This window comes from Condylostylus longicornis, unplaced genomic scaffold, assembly GCF_029603195.1.
Source record: "Condylostylus longicornis isolate FDR11 unplaced genomic scaffold, ASM2960319v2 ptg000080l, whole genome shotgun sequence".
Lineage (NCBI taxonomy): Eukaryota > Metazoa > Arthropoda > Insecta > Diptera > Dolichopodidae > Condylostylus > Condylostylus longicornis.
Window position 1 is genome coordinate 369343 of NW_026578048.1, and position 20659 is coordinate 390001.

A 20659-nucleotide genomic window follows, 5' to 3' on the forward strand; every position below is an offset into this window, starting at 1 on the left:
TAATCTACAAATTCTAAAAATGAAAGAGATTGTAATTTTGATATTTAACATTTGTATTATTGGTATAAAAGCAAAATTAAAATATTTTTGCTATCTTTTTGAACTATTCGTATTTTGAATTGAGCGTTAACACGCTCAAACTCTTCTAAATTAGAAAATTATTCTTTAAATTAATGGTAACATACTATAATACTGTTTTGTAATTTAGTATAAAGAACATAATAAAATTCTATTTTCAAAAATCGATAAAGCAAAAAATAATTAAGAACGGCAACACTATTATTTGTTTTTTTGTTCGCTCGCGTCTAATTTCTACATATTTTAAAAATTTCTATATTCTTTAACAGAATCTAAAGTAATGTGCCTACATTATGAATAACGAAACTTAAAATTCGTTTTACAAGCAATTTCGTCCAATGGAATTTAATTTGTATCTACTACACATACCAATTTTTTAATATAAATTTTTGACGAATGGTTTTATAGTTAAAAAATCATATTAAAAATTCGACAATTCGAAAAACGAAATCGGCGCTCGACAATTTGAAAATCGAAACGAACGATGAAATTGCTTAAGTGTACAGCTGAATTTAGCGACCAGAACTTACAACATTATTTATTTTTATTCCAAAAATAATTAATTCTGATAAAATTTTAATGTGTGTACGTTGAATGTAAGGAAAGAGTCAAAGAAACGCAAAAAAAAATTGATAACAATTTTTGTTTGTTCATTTTGTTTACTTATTTTATACTTGCTGTTTAATGTAAGGTTTCAGTCAAACCATTTATTAATACATAAGCATAAAAGAACTCGTCCTTTTCTGTCCTTTTTTCTTTTTTTGATAATTTTGATACTTACAAGTTTTTGAAGTTCAAAAGTTAGAAAAATCTTCTTTTAGATATTTGTTTAATGAGCATAAGGTGTAAAATACCGTTTTTGAATTTTTTTTTTGTTTTTTTTTTTATTCTTTTGTGGTGTTATGGACAATTCAAGTTTACTGTGTTAATTGGAAAAAAAATGAAAGAAAAATAACGAAAGTGACCCTTCGTTATCTTATATTTTTATATAAGGTGGCCATAGTTGAGTAGTCCTAGGTATAAGGTAATAAGCGAAAACAATTTTTTCTTTATTTTCTTTTATTTTTTAATTATTGAAATTATCTATTAAATTTTTTTCTGTCCAAAGATAAATTAAGAAAGTTAAATGAGATTCAGTTGTGCGGAATTCCAGTAAATTTGACACTCGTTTACTTCTTTTATAATTTTCTTATATTAATTTCCTTTTTTAACTTTCTTTTGTAACCAGATGCTAATCACATTTTTATTTTGAAAAAAAAAAAAAAAAAAATATATTCAATTATAAAAGCGAGTCCGAACTTTTGGAATTCTAATTAAAAAATCACTGGGCTGTTGTTTTTTTTTATTGCTATGTAATTAAAGAATTGGTGTAAATTTAGTTTAAATAGAAAAGGAATGGCAATTGAAATAATTTCTTTTTGTAATAAATTGTAAGAGGTTTTGATTTGAAAAGAGGAACTTGAAACTTATACTTGAAATTAAAATTACTCTGAAATTATTTAAGTATATATTTTAAAATTAATTAAGAATTTATGTATGAAGGCGAGTGTAATTTTGGTATTAACCAGAAGTCTTACTATATGTAATTCGATTTTCGTGAAATGATTTTCCTATTCGGAAAAATGATAAGATAACAAAAATCTTAATTTGTATAGTAAAGCCTTTCCATTTCTGTAAATAAAATCAAATTACTTAGTAAGGCCCCAGGGTCCTATTGCATCAATATCAATTAGAACCAAGAATCAAAACCATAATAAATATTATTAATAAAAAAAAGTACCTTTTCTAATACGATTATTAGCTAATAGAGGAAAGGAGTTGATGCAATAGTGCTTAGAACAGAATAACAGTCCAAAATGACCGGCTTCATTAATATTGTTCACAACAATTTCGTTTTTTAAAATTCCATTTCACATGATATTCGCTTATACCAACAACACTCATATTAGTATTGATCACTCAGTTTCAAATTCTATTTTCCAAGTTTAGGTATATAATGTACCGTTTCCCTACCGTTTATATGTACAGGTTACCATTGTATTTAATTTGCATTTGCAGTTTCTTATTTAGTATTTGGTTTAGAAAAATTTATCTTAGATCTTTATATAACAGAGATTTTCCATGTTTATTTCACTTTTAATAATATTTATTCGGCGTATAAAACGATATTTCTTATGCAAATAAAAATATTGTAAATACTTTCATTATTTGAATGAAATGTTTGCTAAAATAGATTCACTTGCTGCTCCTTTCAGCCTTCCGTCCTTTTCAGTATTCCATCAGTTAAAAATACCCGGTCATTTTGTCCAAATACTAATAGAAATAAATATATTACACTATTAATGTTAGTAATATATTTATATAACAACTAATGTAATATAACAACTAATATATAATATAACAACTAATAAAATTGGCTAGTACTGAAAATATTCTTCAAAATTATGAAGTTAAAATATAATTCAGCATAAAATTCTGCATTGATTTAGATATGTCCGTTCGACCAGTTGTCCGTCCGTCCGATCGCACGATAACTCAAAATCTAGGGCTCTCAATAGGGCGGAACCTATTTTAATTTGACCAATTCGAAAACGGGTTCGGGTAACTGTCATACAACCCAAAGAGATTATTTATAAATATTTCAAAAATCAATAAAGGTATGAATATGAAATTTTGTTTACGTTGTGTCCAATTACATTGTACATGCTCTAAAAATTTTAATAAAATGGTTGCACTGGTTTGGGTAGCTGCCATACAACTCCAAAAACTAATTTTATATTTAAAAATTATAATATTAGATTCATGAAACTTGTTAGCCGTGTTTCCAATTATGGATCAGATATATTCGTAAAATTTCTATAGAATAGTTTCACAGGTTCGATTAATTGTTATACAACAATGAAAGGTTTATAACGACTGAAATCTTTTTACTTGTTATAATAAAATTCATAACTTACATAGTAGTCTTACTTAAATTTCAATTTATAAAATTTGCATTTATTTTTGAAATTATTTTTAATTACCTTAAAAATTTAACCTTGAAATTTTGTATTTTATTCATTTACTAGATTTCTTTTATAATTTTTTTCCCTTTTGTTTTATTTTTAAGAATTTCTATCACTTTAAGTCCATATCAGATTACAAAAAATTTCAATTATATTTTAATTTGATTAAGGTTAATTAAAATTGAAATAAACAATTATAAAAAAATAAATATGTACCAGCATTAAATTTATAATATCCTGTTTATCCTGTGATATTCTCATTACATTTTAATAAAACAAAAAAAAAAAATAATACCTATTCTTTGATCACTTGTAATATTATCTGAGGTTGTACGTAAATGTGTGCATAAATAAATTCAATTAGCACTTTTCTCGCGATCTGTCACACATTTTTCTCAAAATATTTATTATATTTATTTAGTCCTTTTGTATTTTACCTTAAAACATATTTGACACATATCCTTCATCTTTTTTTTTTGCATTATAATTATATTTATTGAAAAATAATAATCATAATATTTTTAATATGAATAATAAAACAAGAGAAAACATTGAATGCGTATACATGTATATTGAAGGAGAGAAGTAATCCTTTAAAATCCTTTTTTTTTCTTTCTATTCTTTAATAATATTACTCAGCTTGTGGTATTCAATTTGTTTGATATTGAATTACAATCCTATTGTCATTTTATTAATATCAAACTATTATACATAAATAAATTAGTTATAATTGAGAAGGATCAGTACTTTTTTTTTTCATAATATGTACTCGTATTTGTGGGTATATAAATAGATAAACATATAATTCTTTACAAAAAAAAAAGAATGAATTTAGGCTTCATAATAAAGAGTTGTTGGTTTATAGATTTTATAACAAAGAATGATTATTTTACACATTTTTACAAATTCCACATATCATTAAATTCTATATATGATATTTGACAATATCCAAGCAAGATTAAAAAATATTGAAAAGATAATGTTCTTTAAATTAACTGGTTGAGAGAATATGAAACGAAAAAGTGTTATAATTAGAGAGATTGGAGTGTTGCTAGTTGATTTGATTAACTTCAATTTGTGGGAAGGTCATGTAATCATGTTACATTTTGCAGAAATGTGTTATAAAAGAAGAGGGGGAATGAAAATTTAATTTATATTTATTGAATTAGGAGTAATATGTTTATAGTAATAAAATTGTCATAATTTTAGTATGTGCGATTAATGACTATACAATTTTAAGATTTATTTTTCAAAATTTTGTAAACAATTTTCCGGAATTATTTTATTTTCATTTATGAATTATTTTAGTAAAACCAAGATGATGTGAGTAATTCCGCGAAATGAAGGTAATTTGGAGCTACGATTGTGTTTTTGTGTTTAGGACATTGTGTTTAAAATCAGTTAAAACTCTTTAGTTTTGGGTAGAGCTTTCTAAAAAATTTTTTTTATTTGTTTTGCACATATAAGAGCCTCCTATATAAGATATTTCGAATAAGATTATAAATAATTTATATTCTTATTTTTTCTAGTACTATTAATAAATTTTGCATACAGTTACAGATAAATTTCTGATCTTTGGCAGATAGTGTAGGTTTAAGCTTTAGTTTTTAAGTTTTAATTATAAATATTCAAAGGTTTTCTCTAATAAATAAATTGAGATTGAAAATTAGATCATAGAATTGAGATCTTATAAAATCACTTCTCTCATTATTATCTATAAATTTAAGTATACAGTTGGTTTGGTATGTTTGGTATACCTTTTTCAATTCGACGAATTTTTATTCACTGACAATTTTATAAAATTTCATTTGTTAAATTACAATAATACCACGGTTGTGTAAAAAAACAAAAAGGAAATCTGACCTGATGACATCTGATTTCTTAATAAAAAAAAGAACATGTGGTTTTTCTTTTAAAATTCATTTTTGGAATTATGGTTATTTTTGTTGTTTTCTTTTTATTTTCGTTGAAAAATTTTAAAAATTAAAAATTTTTAATCCTTTTTATCCTTTTTAAAATTCATTTTTGGAATTATGGTTATTTTTGTTGTTTTCTTTTTATTTTCGTTGAAAAATTTTAAAAATTAAAAATTTTTATTGTTGAAAATCATAAAAATTCCATAAAATTTTCAAATCTCAATCTCTTATACCTGTAGATTATTTTCTATAAAAAAAATAATTTAAGGAAAAAATCGTCTTTAAGGATTATAAAATCAATTTGTATTTTATTTCTTCCTTATTATCCTGCATCACCTTTCACTTTGTGTTTTCTTTTTTCTCTCTTTTTTTTTTAGTTTTGGTGCAAGTTAAAATATTTATTTATTTCATTTCTTTTTTTCTTTTTATAAAATTAGATTTCATCATCACCTTCCTAGTATCAAGATAACATGATAACATTCAATTTTTTTTTCATCCTTATTAAATTTTTTCATCTTACTTTTCAGATTCAAAAAAAAAAAAAATTCTGATACAAATAAAGGAAAAAAAATGAAATCTGTCTGCCTCTTTATTTTTATTTTCCATTTTTTTTTTTTACAGTTTTGAGCAAAAAAAAATTTTTTTTTAAACGAGACGACGGGAAATTTGTAGGCATTAAAAAAATTCCTAAATTTTTTCTTTTAACTGTTATAAGTTGCATTTTGTAATTTGTATAAAGCATTTATATAATAAAGAATTAAGTAAGAGATTACACTTCCTTTTTAAAAAGAGGGAGAGAGAGAGAGAGAGAGAGATACTGTCTCTACTGGCGTGGAGACAGTAAAAGATCAAGCAACAATCTTGCTTAAGTAAGAAGAGCTAAAATACGTATAACCAAATAAGTGTTGCCGTTTAGAAAATATTTTAATACTAAAATTAGAAAAATTAATTAGAATTCTTATATTTTAAATTTAAATAATAATTAATCTTAAGCCCAATTGTTGAAAACAAATTTATATGTTTACATATTCAAAAAACATTTGATCAAAATAATTTCGGACACTTGCAAATTAAAAAATATACATCGAAACAAATTATGCTAAATACACTTGGCAAGTCTCGTTTATTTGGCATTAAATATTATAGTAATTTTAGTTTGTATGATTAAAGACTGCTCTTAAAATACATACAAAATCACGTACATATAAAATTTAAATTTAACAGATCAACATTTATGAGCATTTAAACAATTCTGATTTCTTATTTTTCTAAATAATTTTATTTTTGACACTAAATTTGTATTATTAACTACTCATAAGCACAGCAATAATTTTTATATTAAAAATAAAAAATAATTCATTTTTCAAAATCAACATTCTCTTTCAAATAAAAACCACAAATATTAAGAAAAAAAAATAAAAAGAAAACGACAACACTGACTTCATATAACAAATTTCCTTCAATAAATACAATAAAATTAAATCGGAAATTATCACGAAAGATTGCCGGATACCACAACAATATTTATTACTAAATATAAATATAAAACTTTATTGAAAATATATATAAAAACTGAATATATATATAAACATACTTTACATAGACATTTGAAAAAAAGGCAAAAAAAAAAACCAACTTGCTTTGGGGCGTTTATGAATTACACCATAAGAAAAAAAAATTACTTAGTTGCTTTCTTTCACACTCTAGTTATTTACGCTAAATAAGACACCAAAAAAAAGGTTGATAAAAACTTAGTAGAGGCACACAAAAAAAAATGAGGAACAAGTTACTATATTATACTTACTAGATTTTTGATAACCGTTAAATTGAATGGATAAAAGAAGATTAAAGAATCCTTTTTCCTCTTTTTAAGATATACGAAAAATTATGGGAAGTAAAAATTCGAGAAAGTAAAAAAAAAACTCACAAAATTTTACTACTTTTTTTCTTGCTTTGGCTCTTCAATTATTTTCAAACAATTTCACTTTTTACTAATAAGAATTTATTAGAGAAAAAAAAAGAAAAACAGAAAATCGAAAACCGTGTATAGACTACCATATTAAAACTTTATTAGTTCTAAATTCCTGAAATAAATTGATTGATTCTCATATATATATAAATTTATTAATTGAAAATTTATTTGAATTTTGAGCCTTAATGTATAGATACAAGAAGTAATTTATAAACGATGCCAAAATTAATTCCTCAAAATTTCCAAATAAATTTTACGTTTCAAATTTAGAAGAAACATACAAGATTTTATTTTTGTTACATTTAAATATTTTAGGGTTGATTTATTGCAAAAGTATTTATTATAAATCTTATAGCTTCAATAATAAAAAAGATTTTTCAAAACAATATCTTACTATTATATAATAAATTTTGCATAATTTTAGGGGCAATCTATTTTATCAAAATATTTTTATGCCGTGTTTGGAGATCAAATTCTGTTATCAATGAATTTACTTAAGGTATTAAAAGATGATTCTGGTAATATTCGTATTTTAATAATACATCTATGGAGTTTAATGTGGAAGAAGATGTATAAGGAATAGAAAGTTAATTATTGGAAATTTTAAATTTATACTTAATTGAAAATATTTTGGCTAATATGCCACACAGTAAGAGAACTGTGAAAAGCCGATCCGCACAAGATGCTCGAATTTTTCACAAGAATTGGTCTTGAGAGAACACTCAAGGTGTTCGCGATAGGTGGAAGGAGGGCGGAATAGATCCAGTCTTGATGCATTCTTAACTCGCCTAATCTAATCTTATCTAATACCGCACAGTACTCTTATAGCTCTTTTAAATTTAAAGTAAAAATTTCCTAATTTAAGAAGAATTTTATTGTAACAATTAAGTGAGCATATTCGTATGTAATTCAAGTGCGTTTACAAGTCCAAACATAAAATTTATTTTATAATTATTTTTTCACAAACAACTTTCTTCACGATTACTATAGTTCAATTTTGCAAATAGAATAAAATTAGTATATTAATAAAGAAGTATACATAGTGTATAAAAAGGGCCATGAAAGCTATTTTATACACTACTGAAAATTTATGAATAACTGATTAAATTTCGATATTAGATTTAATAAATACGACTAAATTAGAATTTTTTAGTTGTAAAAAAGTTTTTAATTGTGCTTTTTCGCATTAGAAGATGAATTCAGTTGTACTTCTTCCCATTGGATTACAAAATCTAAAAATTCAAAAATTAATAGTTCTTTTCTACAAAATTGAACCCGTTATATGTATGTACGTGCATGTTTATAAAGATATTTACGATAAACTGTAAATGATTGTAATATTGCAATAAAACTAAATGGTCTGTCTATCAGAACATTTTTCTAAATCAGATAAAATAATTTATCGTTTTGAATAAAGATTATGAATGTGTTGTCATTCAATATATTATATGTACGTCGCCTTCCCAACCTCCTACAAACTGATAACTATTCTTATACCATGAGAATAATTTATGCATGTATGTATGAATTCAAAATATATGTAAATGTAAAAAACAATCATTTAAAATATTCCTTATAGTATACAATTCATTATTTTACTATCATCACTCGTATCTGATATTTTGCAACAATTTTTTTTTTCTTATTGTTATTGTTATATAAATGAGTTGAAAAGATGTTGATTATATTATGTATCATGTATGTATGTATTTTGCTCCAAAGAATTAGACTTTGAAAATACAATAACAAAATGTGATGTTGAACAAAATAAATTAGAATAAATATATATATGTATGTATAAATGTATGTAAGCAAAGTGATAAATTACTTTTTATTTAACCAAAAATCTATATGCAAATTTGTTTTGTTTAAGTTAAACATCATATATTATCCTTTCACATACATATACATATATAAAAGGAAAAAAAAAATTTTAATGGATTCAGTTCTATATAGACCTTCACTTATATACATATTTATATTTATGTATAATGTTGTTTGATAAAATATACAAAAGCAACATAATTTACATGTTTTATTTGGGGAAAAGAAAGATTAAATAATAATTTGTTAATCGAATGTTAATGGTTTACGAATAATAAATCAAAATATTTTTAAAATAAATTAACATGAAATTTATTTCCATTCTGTTATACAAATTCATGTACATATAATAACTATTGGTGTTTTATTACAGTTTATTCTTTAAATAATTAAATATTCATACTTATACATATTTGTTATTTATGCTTATAAGATTTATGCAAATTCTATAATACTCGTACGAGTATTTATTTATTTTGCTTCTAAAAAATTTTATTCTTGGGCTCCTTAATTGGATCTAAACTTTAGTAAAAAATTGATATGGTGGTTTTTTTTTTTTAAGCTCTTTATATTTAATGTAATAAGTGCTATGTCTAATTGAGTGACTTAATTATGTAGACTTTCTATAAGTATATTATTTGAAATGTATTATTTTTGGAATTTAAATACAAAAACCTTTTTTTAATTCTTTTAGACTTAATTAACAAAATAATATCTTCTATATTACGATATCATGTATAAGATAATTACAGACAGTCTGATTTTATTATTATTACAACTTACAATAGGATTGTTTCGGTATAAACAGTGAATTTGTTAAGAAAGTTAGGTGGTACTCCGAAATTATATGAGATCTTCTTTGAAATTATATGAAATCTTCTTTGAATTGAATTTTTATATGAGATCTTCTTGAAATTTAAAATAAAATGTAAAAATTCTGGTTTAATGGAAAATTCTATTACATATTAAAAATATGTTTTATTCTTGTTGATTCTTGACCACGTTTTCATAAATTTAAAATATGCTCAAAATTTAACAATAAGTTTGCAAATAATAAGCATTGACGGAGGTGCTGTAAATTTCAATAGTCAGGTAGTGCGCCAATATTAAATGACAACTTAATTTTACACGCGTTTTACATTTACGAACTCTCATTTGAATTCCACTTGACAGCCAGCTTTTATATGTATTACGAAATATTACGAATGCACCATTCGTAAATGAAAATTGTACACATTTTAAATTTACGAAAATAGTGTTAATACACTGAAATTTTTACGAATTTTTTACAAATTAAACTTATTTTAAATAATCTATTCTTATAATTAGTTAAAAAAGTATATTTATAAAATGTGTCGAATAAATTATTTAAAATAATTCAAATCAATTGTTAATAAGGATCTGCATTTACACTTATCAAAAAACTTTCAATATAGTAATAATAAAATATAAAGCAAAAGAAAAAAAAAAGCTAATTAGTGTAAAATATTTTTTGTGGTTAAAATGCACAATTTACTTGAACATTAAAACTTTAATATGAGCACATGGTGCATAAACCAAAAAAAATAAAAAAGAAAGTAAACAAACAAACCAATGAAAATGATTGAATATTTTAATTGTGGTAAAATTTTAGTAAATAATTTCTAAAAATAAAATATTATTTTATTAATTCCAAGTCAGTCTTTCTTCATTTTGTATACATTTTAATAATTATGACAGGTTTCTACTTTATATTTATTAAAAAAGGGTTGTAGAAATCGAGGAGTAGTTCGCTTTGCTTTTCTATAAAGAAGTGCTATTTTACAGGAATAAAAATCGACCTATAAATTTAAATATCAAATAATTTGGAATTTATTTTTGAACTAATAATATTAGAGCCATCTATCGAGATTCATGTGTTTGTAGCATTAAACACAAATAAGAAATATTCGTTCTTTAAAAATTTCCTATTTAGCGAATGCAAATTTTATACCGATAATCTATTTAGCGAATAAATTAAAATTTATACCGTTTAAATAAAAAAAAAAATCAAAATTACTACAGAAAAGCAGGTGATTTTTTTTCCGTTTTATCGGTCTTTTTCGGAAGTCATGAATTCCTATATTACATACACATTACATGAATATTAAAATTTCTCTGATTTATGTAGCTGTACATAAATTCTATGTAATTTTTATAAAAAAAAAATAAAAGATTTGAAATTTAGATATATATCATCTTCAATAATGATCCAGCTGAAATTAATTCAATAGAAATTAATATCATTCAGCTGAGATTTATACTGTTCGAAATTTTACACTTCATTTAATTTTACTGTTTGAAATTTTACATAAAGATTTAATAAAAGGAAAGAGATGATGTGATAATGAAATGTAAAGCGAGTATAAGGGTATATAAAACTTTCGAAACGTTAAGTAATCCGAATAAGTGAAATAAATTTTTGTGCTTTTTTTTCGAATAGGTGAAATAAAAAAAAAAATGTGCTTTTTTTCGTAATTATAAATTTTTTTATCCTTAATTGATTTTTTAAAAATTTTATAACTGTATTTTAAATTTTCATAAGAACTATGGTAGGGTAAACAAGAATAGGTAGGTAGGTAGGTTGCTTGTATGTCAACTTTATAAATACTCGTATGACATTAATAATGTCAACTACATTAGTGTTTTTGTTTTTTTTTTTTTTATTCGGATTTCAGAATAATATTAATTATTTTATTTCTATTGCCACTTTTGTTTAATGATTATAAATTAAATTTTAAATAAATTGTATTTAAAAAAAAGAAAACAAATAAATTATTATAAAAGCGTAATTAAATTTTAAATTGTATTGTTGACATTTCGGTTTTACATAATAATATTTATACAAAATACATACACGCAGCACGTGTATGCATGTGTACGTTTATTCGGGTTTTTTTTTAATTGAATTTTTAGTAACAAACAAGAATTAATCGAAAATTCATGATTAGCATTCTTTCTTTCTTTCTTTCTTTCTTTCATTCTTTCTAGAATATTTTTTTTTTGTTTTTTTAAATAAAAATCATGACCATGCGTACTTGTTACACTCACTCATGTTTTTTAGAGTATTTTTTTTCTTTTTCTATATTTTATTTTTATTGTTTGGAATTTTTTGTAATTTTGTATTTTTTACATACATATTTTTTTTTCACGAATATTATCCTTTTTATTTTCGGTTTTTTTTTCGGTAGTCCTGTGTGATTTTTTTTTTCTATGTATAGTAAATATTATGGGATTTTTTATAAGAAAAAGTTAAGTACTGTGAGAGAAAAGAGAGGGTGATTTTGTTGATTTTTTCATTTTCTTTGTTTCTTGTTTCTGAATATTTTCATTATAGAATATTGTGGAAATTTTGTAAATGTTTATACCAAAATATCATCAACATCATCATTCATTATTTTATCATCATCAATTTGAACAGCATGAATATTTTGTTATTTATTTGTTATTATTTTATTTATTTAATTTTTGTTGGATATCAGTTGTATTTGGTTGTAATATGATTTTATAAAAGTTCGGAACGTGTAACCGATATCATTGAATATCAAAAGTACGCAAAGTTTTTTTTTATTTCGTTGGTTCTTAAGTTCGTAAATTGGTAGAAAATACGGAACTGATTACATTGAATTCAAAACAGTTTTTTAAAAATATTTTTGAAAATTTCATTATTTAAGTAGTAATTAAAACTTTAAAGAAATTATTATTAGAATTTGAACAGAAAAATAGCAATCAATTTATACAAATAGTTTAAGTGCTTTCTATACAAGGGACTGTTTAATTATTTTGAAAAATATTTGAAAAGAAAAGACTGAAAATATATTTTTTAAATTTTAAATAGTGCTCAAATTTTTAATAAAATTTAAAATCGTAAATAAATTAAAATTTTTCAAATACATATGTATGTAAACATAAGTTAATATAATTCATTTTTATTGGATAATCCCCAATATTATGCTTATTATTTAATTGGATACAAGGCTGATTACAATACGGGTCGAAAACGGCAAAATTATATTGAAGATTTTTAATTTCTTTTTTGATTATTTTAATAAAAATAGTATTTTATATTTGATTTTGGTAAAAGATTACTTTTACATCCAGAATCTAAAAATGATCACATACATTTTAACTGCGAAAGAAGAAAATTCCAAAGAATTATTTTAGTTATGTATTTTGAATGTTTCTTCATTTACCTTAATTTAAAAATTGGTTTATAGATCAAAATTTTTAACAATAAAAATTATTTCTGATTTATTTGCAAATTTTCACTTAATTTCAGAGAATATTTTAATTCGTGTTTAATTTTAATTACTAAATAATATGGAATTTATATCTTATTTATCAACGATTTTATCCCACTACTTGATTCTATAAATTATTTCGATATTTATGAGGAACTCAAGTTCTAAAATTGAGGTAATTAAATACAAATTTTTTAATTAAATAATATTTACAACATAATTAATATACCATATTAAAACTACAATGATATTTTAATATGTTTCTCTATATGAATTTGTAAAAATGTACTACATTTGAATTTAAAACATTCCCCCACTTTAGAATGTATGGACGTTAATCTTTAAAAACTGATTTTTTTTTTATTGTTCATTTGCACATTCAAAATTATTAATGATTTCATTTTAATTTTTATTAATTAAATTTTATTTTAATTTTTATTTACAGAAAAAAATAAGTAAATTACCGGCATCAGAGCCTCCAGATGGTGGTGGAGGTAATGAAACAAATGAAAGCACCGGTACTAATAGCACTGATAACAGTGACAATGAAAATGATGGAGTAAATAATAAAAATTCGAACATCACAACAAGAAAATCTCGGAATATAGAATCATTAAATAGTAATACAAATTTTATTGATTATAAAAATAAAAATGATAGTATAGTAAATAATAATAATAATAAAAATAATATTGAAATAAGTAATATGAATATAACAAATAAGGAATATAATATTGAAAATAGTAGTAGTAGTAACAGTAGTAATAGCAGTAGCAGTAGTAGTAGAAGTAGTAGTAGTAATAGTAATAAAATTAGTATAAATAAAAATAACAATAATAATGATAATAACAATAGTACAAAAAATAATACGAATAATAGGAATGATATTAGCATTGATAATCAAAATAATCCGAATAATAAAGTTATAAGTAATAATGAAAATGAAAATAATAACAAAAATAATAATGATAATGAAAATAATAATGAAAATACAAATAATAATAATAATTATAATAGGAGTAGTAACAGTATTACCAACACTATAAATAATATCAATATTACTGCAAATTGTAATGATAAAAATGATAACGATAGTAATAGTAAATCTGACAACGGTAACAGTAGTAAGAGTAACAGTAAAAATAAGAGTAAAGAGAATATTATTATCAATAATAATAGAAAAAATGACAGTAGTAGCCATTTTAATACAAGTAATGACTTCGATGATACCAATCCTAGTAGTAATAGTAAAAATAACGAGCAAAATAACAGTAATAAAGAAGAAAAAATTGAAAATAAAATTCAAAATGAAGAAAATAATATAAATCATAGCAAAAATAATAATAAATGTAATGATACCATTAATACTGAATACAATAATGCCGAAAATAGTAAATATAAACAAGACGATAGCAATATTAATAGTAATGATAGCAAAAATAAATTAATAAATAATAAACAAAGTAATAATCAAAATATAAACAAAATTAAAAATAAATGTTTTAGTAGTAATATCAGTATTAATGAAAATATTAGTAATACAAAAAATAGCAGTGTAAATGGTACTAATAAAAATAGAAGTTGTTATAATGATGTCGATGATAATAACAACAGTGATAACGATAAAGATGGTGATACTAATGTAAGTAATAATAGTGACAGTAAAAGAAATCATAATGGAGAATTAAAGACAGTAGTTGATACAAATATCAAAAGTAGCAGTAGCAAAAATAATGACAGTAAAAACATTAGAAAGACTGTTGAAATGTGTAGTAACAACAATGAAAAAACTACTGAAAGTAATCACCGTAAAAGCGATAACAATTGTAACAACCAGAGCAGTAATAATTTTTCTGTAAAAGAAAGTTCGACAAAAAATGAAAGTAAAGCCGACAAATTCAATGACGATGATAACAATAAAAATAATAAGTGTTATAATAACGATAATAATATTTATAATAAAAGCAAACATAATAATAAAAATATTAATAATAGCCAAAGTAATAATACAAATAGCAAAAATAACAAAAAAGGTAACGACAGTTTAAAGAAAAAACAACATAATGAAGTTAATTGTGATAATAATAGTAATAATAATAATAGTAACAATAATAATAATAATAATAATAGTAATAATAATATTAATAATAATAATAATAATAATTCTAATAATAATAATATTAATAATAATAATAACAATAATGGTAAAAATAATAACAATAATAATAAAAATAATATTGACGGTAATCAAATTAAAAGTAACATCAATAATGATAGCAAAAATAGCAATAGTAATTCTCGCGACGATAATGATAACAAAGGTATGACCTATAATGATAATAATTATGATCATGATGTCACTGACTCTAAAAATGATAACGGTATTAATTGTGATAGTAATAATAATAAAGAATGCAATACTAGTAGCAGTGTCAATATCACTAACACTAGCAGCAATAATAATAATTTGAATAAAATTACCGCAGGGAAAAGTTGTAAAATAAGTAATATAAGCGAGGATACTAATACCAATAAAAAAAATATTAATACCGGTAAAAGTAACAATGCTCAAAATAACACCGACTCAAATTACAACTCTATACCAACTCAAATTAATAATGATAATAACATTGATAAAAGTAATAAAAAAGATGAAAAAAATGTTAATACTAATAATAATAGTAATAAAAATTTTAATAGTAATATTAATAATAAAATAACTATTAGTAGCCATAGTAATAACAATAATAATAGTAATAATAATAATAAAAATAATGATCATGATAATAAAAATAATAATAATAATAATAATAATAATAATAATAAAAATAATAATAATGACGATTTTAATAATAGTAACAATAATATTAAAAAAAGTAATAATGAAATAAATAGCAAAATGTTCATTAAGGAAAACAATAATGAATGTAAGGATGAAAAAAGTAAAGAAAATGATAACGATGCACATAGTAGCAATATCAGTCGTAAAAGTATAACAAATAATTGTGATAACAAAAATAATAATAACGATAATAAAACTAATAATAATGAAAATAATAAAAACAGGAATAATAATGGGAATAAAAATAGTGGTAAAAATAATAATAATAATAATAATAATAATAATAATAATAATAATAATAATAATAATAATAATAATAATAATAATAATAATAATAATAATAATAATAATAATAATAATAATAATAATAATAATAATAATAATAATAATAATAATAAAAATAGTAATAATAATAATAACAATAATAATAATACAAGTAATAATAATAATAGTAATAGCAACAATAATAATACTAACAATAATATTATTAATAATACTAAAATCAATGACAATAGTTGTAATAATAATAGTAATAGTTACAGTAGAGGCAATGGGGATAATAACTGCGACAGCAGTAATGCTAATATTACCATTTGTAACAACAGAAATGATAATAACACTAATATTAATAAAAATAATAATAATAACAACAACAATAACAATAAAAATAATAACCGTAATAATTACAATGGTAATAATTGCACTATCAATAAAGGAAATGCTGATGATATGGAAGAAAATGACAACAAAATTAGTAATAAAGAATCGTCAAAAAACAGAAATTTTAATAATAACAACAATTATAATGATGAACATAATAACCATGCTAATCATACTAATAGTAATCAAATTGAAATCAACGCTAAACTATGTAATAGTGTCGGTAATATCATTACAAATGACAACACAAATTATAAAAGTAGCAGTAGCAGTAATATTGAAAATATTAATAGTAATAATAATAGTGATCATAATGATAGTAATGGTAATGGTATAGAAAATAATGCAAATGATGGTAACAATTTCAAAACTAATAAATCAAGTAGTGAAGAAGATAAAAATAGAAATAGCAATAACGATAACTATAATGGCAGTAATAATCATTTCAATAATCGTAGCATGATTAAAAAAGATAAAACTAGTAGTGGTGTGCACAATGTATTTGATATTAATTTTAGTAGTAACAGTTGTAGAAATAATAGCAACAGTAATTACTCTTCCGATTATTGCCATGAAAATAGTGATTGCAATATTATACGTAAAGTGAATGATAATAGTAATACTAATACTACTATTTACAATTATAATAATAATGAAACTAGTAATAACAATAGTAATAATAATAATAATAACAATAATAATGATAATAATAGTAATAATAATAATAAGATTGGTAGTTATAATGATACTACTATTAGCCATAATAACAATAATAATAGTAATAATGATAATAGCAGTAGTTATAGTAATAATAATAAATATAAGAGTACTGATGGTTGTAATAACAACAATAATGATAATATGGAAAATAATAAGAGTATGTTTAATAGCAATCATAATAGTATATCTCATAATAATAGTAACAATATTAATAATGGTGGTAACCATGATAGAATTATTAATAATATTGGAATAAAATCGTTAGAATTAAGTAGAAAGGATAAAAATGATAAAATTACCACAACGACCACGAGAACAGCAATCGTAACAGGATCTGCATCGTTCCTAACCGATAAACCAGTGAAAAAGAAAACTGTTACTTTCAAAAATATTCTCGAAACAAGTGATGATACATGTGCCGTTAAAAAAGTTTATAATCCCGATAATGCGCCTTTAGTTCCAATTATTAAACGTGAATGTTTAAGTCGTTCAATTCGATCAGTTCGTAGTGATTGCATTGTCCGACCATCACGTTTAACACAAATTTTAAAAAATAATGGAAATAATATTGATAAATTAAATTCACTTAAATTTAAATCAGCTTCATCGAAATTAGCGGATTCATCATCATCACTCACATCAACATCAAATATTATTAATAATAGTGGTAATAGTAATGAAAAATCATCAATATCAAATTCATCAGAATCTTTTAATGAGAAAAGTGATATATTAATTAATAGTAATAATTTTAAAAATGATAATTTAAATGTATCAATAAATGATAACAAAAAGGATAAAAGTGATAATAGTAATAGTACGGTAGCACCAATATTAGAACCATCAACGAGGCTCGAAAATATAATTGTTGACGGTGATAAAAGGTTTGTCTTGCCAAAAAGAAGCAATAATTCATGTCGTGTTATAAAACCCAATAAACGTTTTCTTGATGACAATGTTGTGTACGATGCAACTGGTAAATACCATTCAAAGCAACATCAACAGAGTCAACAACACTCACAATACCAGCAACAAAAACAACTGCATCATAAACAATTACAGTATAGAAAGCAACAGCATCAAGATGGACCACAAAAATCATTGCAAAAGTTTAAAAATCAACACCACCTTAAACAAGGAGAACAAAGGGATATAAGAGCAGAACAAGAACAGGATTTTCATCAGGATCAACAACAATTGTCAAAACAAGAATATCAACAAAATCAAGAACATCTTAAAAAACGTCAAGAGCAACATCAACACAAGCATCAACAATATTTAGGGGAACAACGAGAATTAGAAGAACAAAACCAGAATCAACAACAAGAGCGAACTGATTCTGAAGAAGAGGAAGAAGAAGAACAAGAAGAAGAAGAAGACGAAGAGAAAGAAGAAGAAGAAGACGAAGAACTGATTCAAATACATAGACAAAGACATACTGTATTGTCAACGAAATCTGAGATCAATTCAACTTTAGAATCAAATAATGCACAGTACATTAATAATAATTATAAAGATGAAGAATTTAATGACTCAAATGATGATGATGACAGTAGTGAAGAAGATAATGAGGATGAACATAATAATTGTAATGACGATTTTATAGAAAATAAAAATCAAGAATATCAAAAATCGACGGGGTCTAAATTAACGAGGAGCATATTAAAATTCAATAGGAAAAAATTATTAAACAGTAATGACGATGATGAAATTAGCATCGAGTCAACGGAAAATCAACAAAATAAACCAGGTGAGCTCATTATTTATTATATGTTAATGATTTTGTTTAAAATTCATAAAATTTTCGTATCCCTTAACAAGAAAAATTTAATTCAAAGTTAAATAGAAATTTACTGCAAAAACCATGGTAGTAGTAACACCAAAGAAAAAATGTGCTTAAGTATTGTAAAGAAATGATTTTTCTTAAAAATTTCAATTGTGTTCGGTAGTAGAGGGATTTAAGTTCCAATATTTAAAATAAAAATAAATAATAAATGTTGTAATATGGTTTCAGTATTAAAAAAATGTATTTGCTTTATTATTTTATTCCTAAATCTGGTAAATGCAGTCAAGTATTTGATAATAATTGTTAAAGGTCGGCTATACTGGATCAATATTAGCTAAGGATTTTCTTTCGTATAACGTTTCTAAAACTTTACGCTTTAAATGTAATCCGTGCCTAGGAAAGCAAATTCTCTTTGGAAATTCATCTACGCGACATAAATTTGATTCATAAATCTTAAACATTTTCTAATCTTATTTGACTTATTACTATTATTAAGATTCTGAAGAAATTAAAAAATGTGTTGTTGAGGCTTTCTTTACTTTGACGATGTATGTGTATGTATATATGCACTAAAAATGTAACAACATATTTTGCTTTTATTCAGTTTTTATCTGTTGTCTTTTTCATTTAATATTTTGAAAAATTTGGATGCCAACTTTTAAATTAGTTTTTCTTTGGGCATATTTTTTTTGCACAATTTGATTATTTTCAAAAAATTCAAAACAAATAAATAAATAAACAATCCGATTATTTCAAATAGAAGTTCACAAAATTTAACACATGTCAAGAAATTTTTGTTTTCGATTGTTAAAAGGAAAGAAGAGAACAGAGAACAGAGAAATGCGATTATAATAAAAACTCGTGAATCTTATTTATTAGCATCATATTATCATTATAAAAATTAATATTAAATATTAGAATATTTTTTAATACATCCATAAAAGAGTATAGTACAGGTTGTGCCAAAAATGTTACACCGGTCTGAATCAAATATATCATTTGATCATATTACTATTGTTTGCTATAGTATTTATATTTTTATAAAAGAGATTCATATGGCTTTGTCTGACAATTTGCCGTATCATAATATGTTTCATTTGTTCATTACTAAAGTTTTAATTCGAATTGTTCGAATGATTAATAAAATTTTACGTAAAAATTAAAATCTCAGAACGTCAAAAAAAAATTCATTCTCTTCTTTTCCCGTTTTATTAATAATACATCATTTTAATTTCAACATGAGAAAATTAAATTTTGGTGACAATAACAAACTTGAAATATCGCGTAAATTAATAATTCATATAAGAATCATTCAAATATAGTTGTGTAGTATTGCATATTTTGGAAGTTTAGAGTATTATAGTTGTTCTCATAAATATTTGCAATACAATCGTTGCATATACGAGTAATTTTTACTAATTCTTTTATATGCATAGTTCTTAAACTCTGAGATTTTATTATTCAGAATAATTCAGAAAAATTCTCTCGAAATACAACTTCATACAACTCTTTCAGCGTTCCCACTTGGATACATTTTTTGCTTTAAATTTAGCTTGGATACAAAGATACTCAAATCTGCTAAAATGCCGAAATTGGC

At 23.0% G+C, this 20659-nt stretch overlaps 1 protein-coding gene across 1 annotated transcript in view; it reads left to right on the forward strand.

The window, feature by feature from the left end:
* The window catches only part of LOC129613007 (histone-lysine N-methyltransferase trithorax), a 120428-nt gene that overhangs the window by 77858 nt on the left and 21911 nt on the right, over nt 1-20659 (forward strand). Inside the window, exon 2 of the mRNA XM_055526883.1 lies at nt 13500-19026. Within this exon, the coding sequence (XP_055382858.1) occupies nt 13500-19026 (5527 nt within the window). The remainder of the gene's footprint in view (nt 1-13499; nt 19027-20659) is intronic.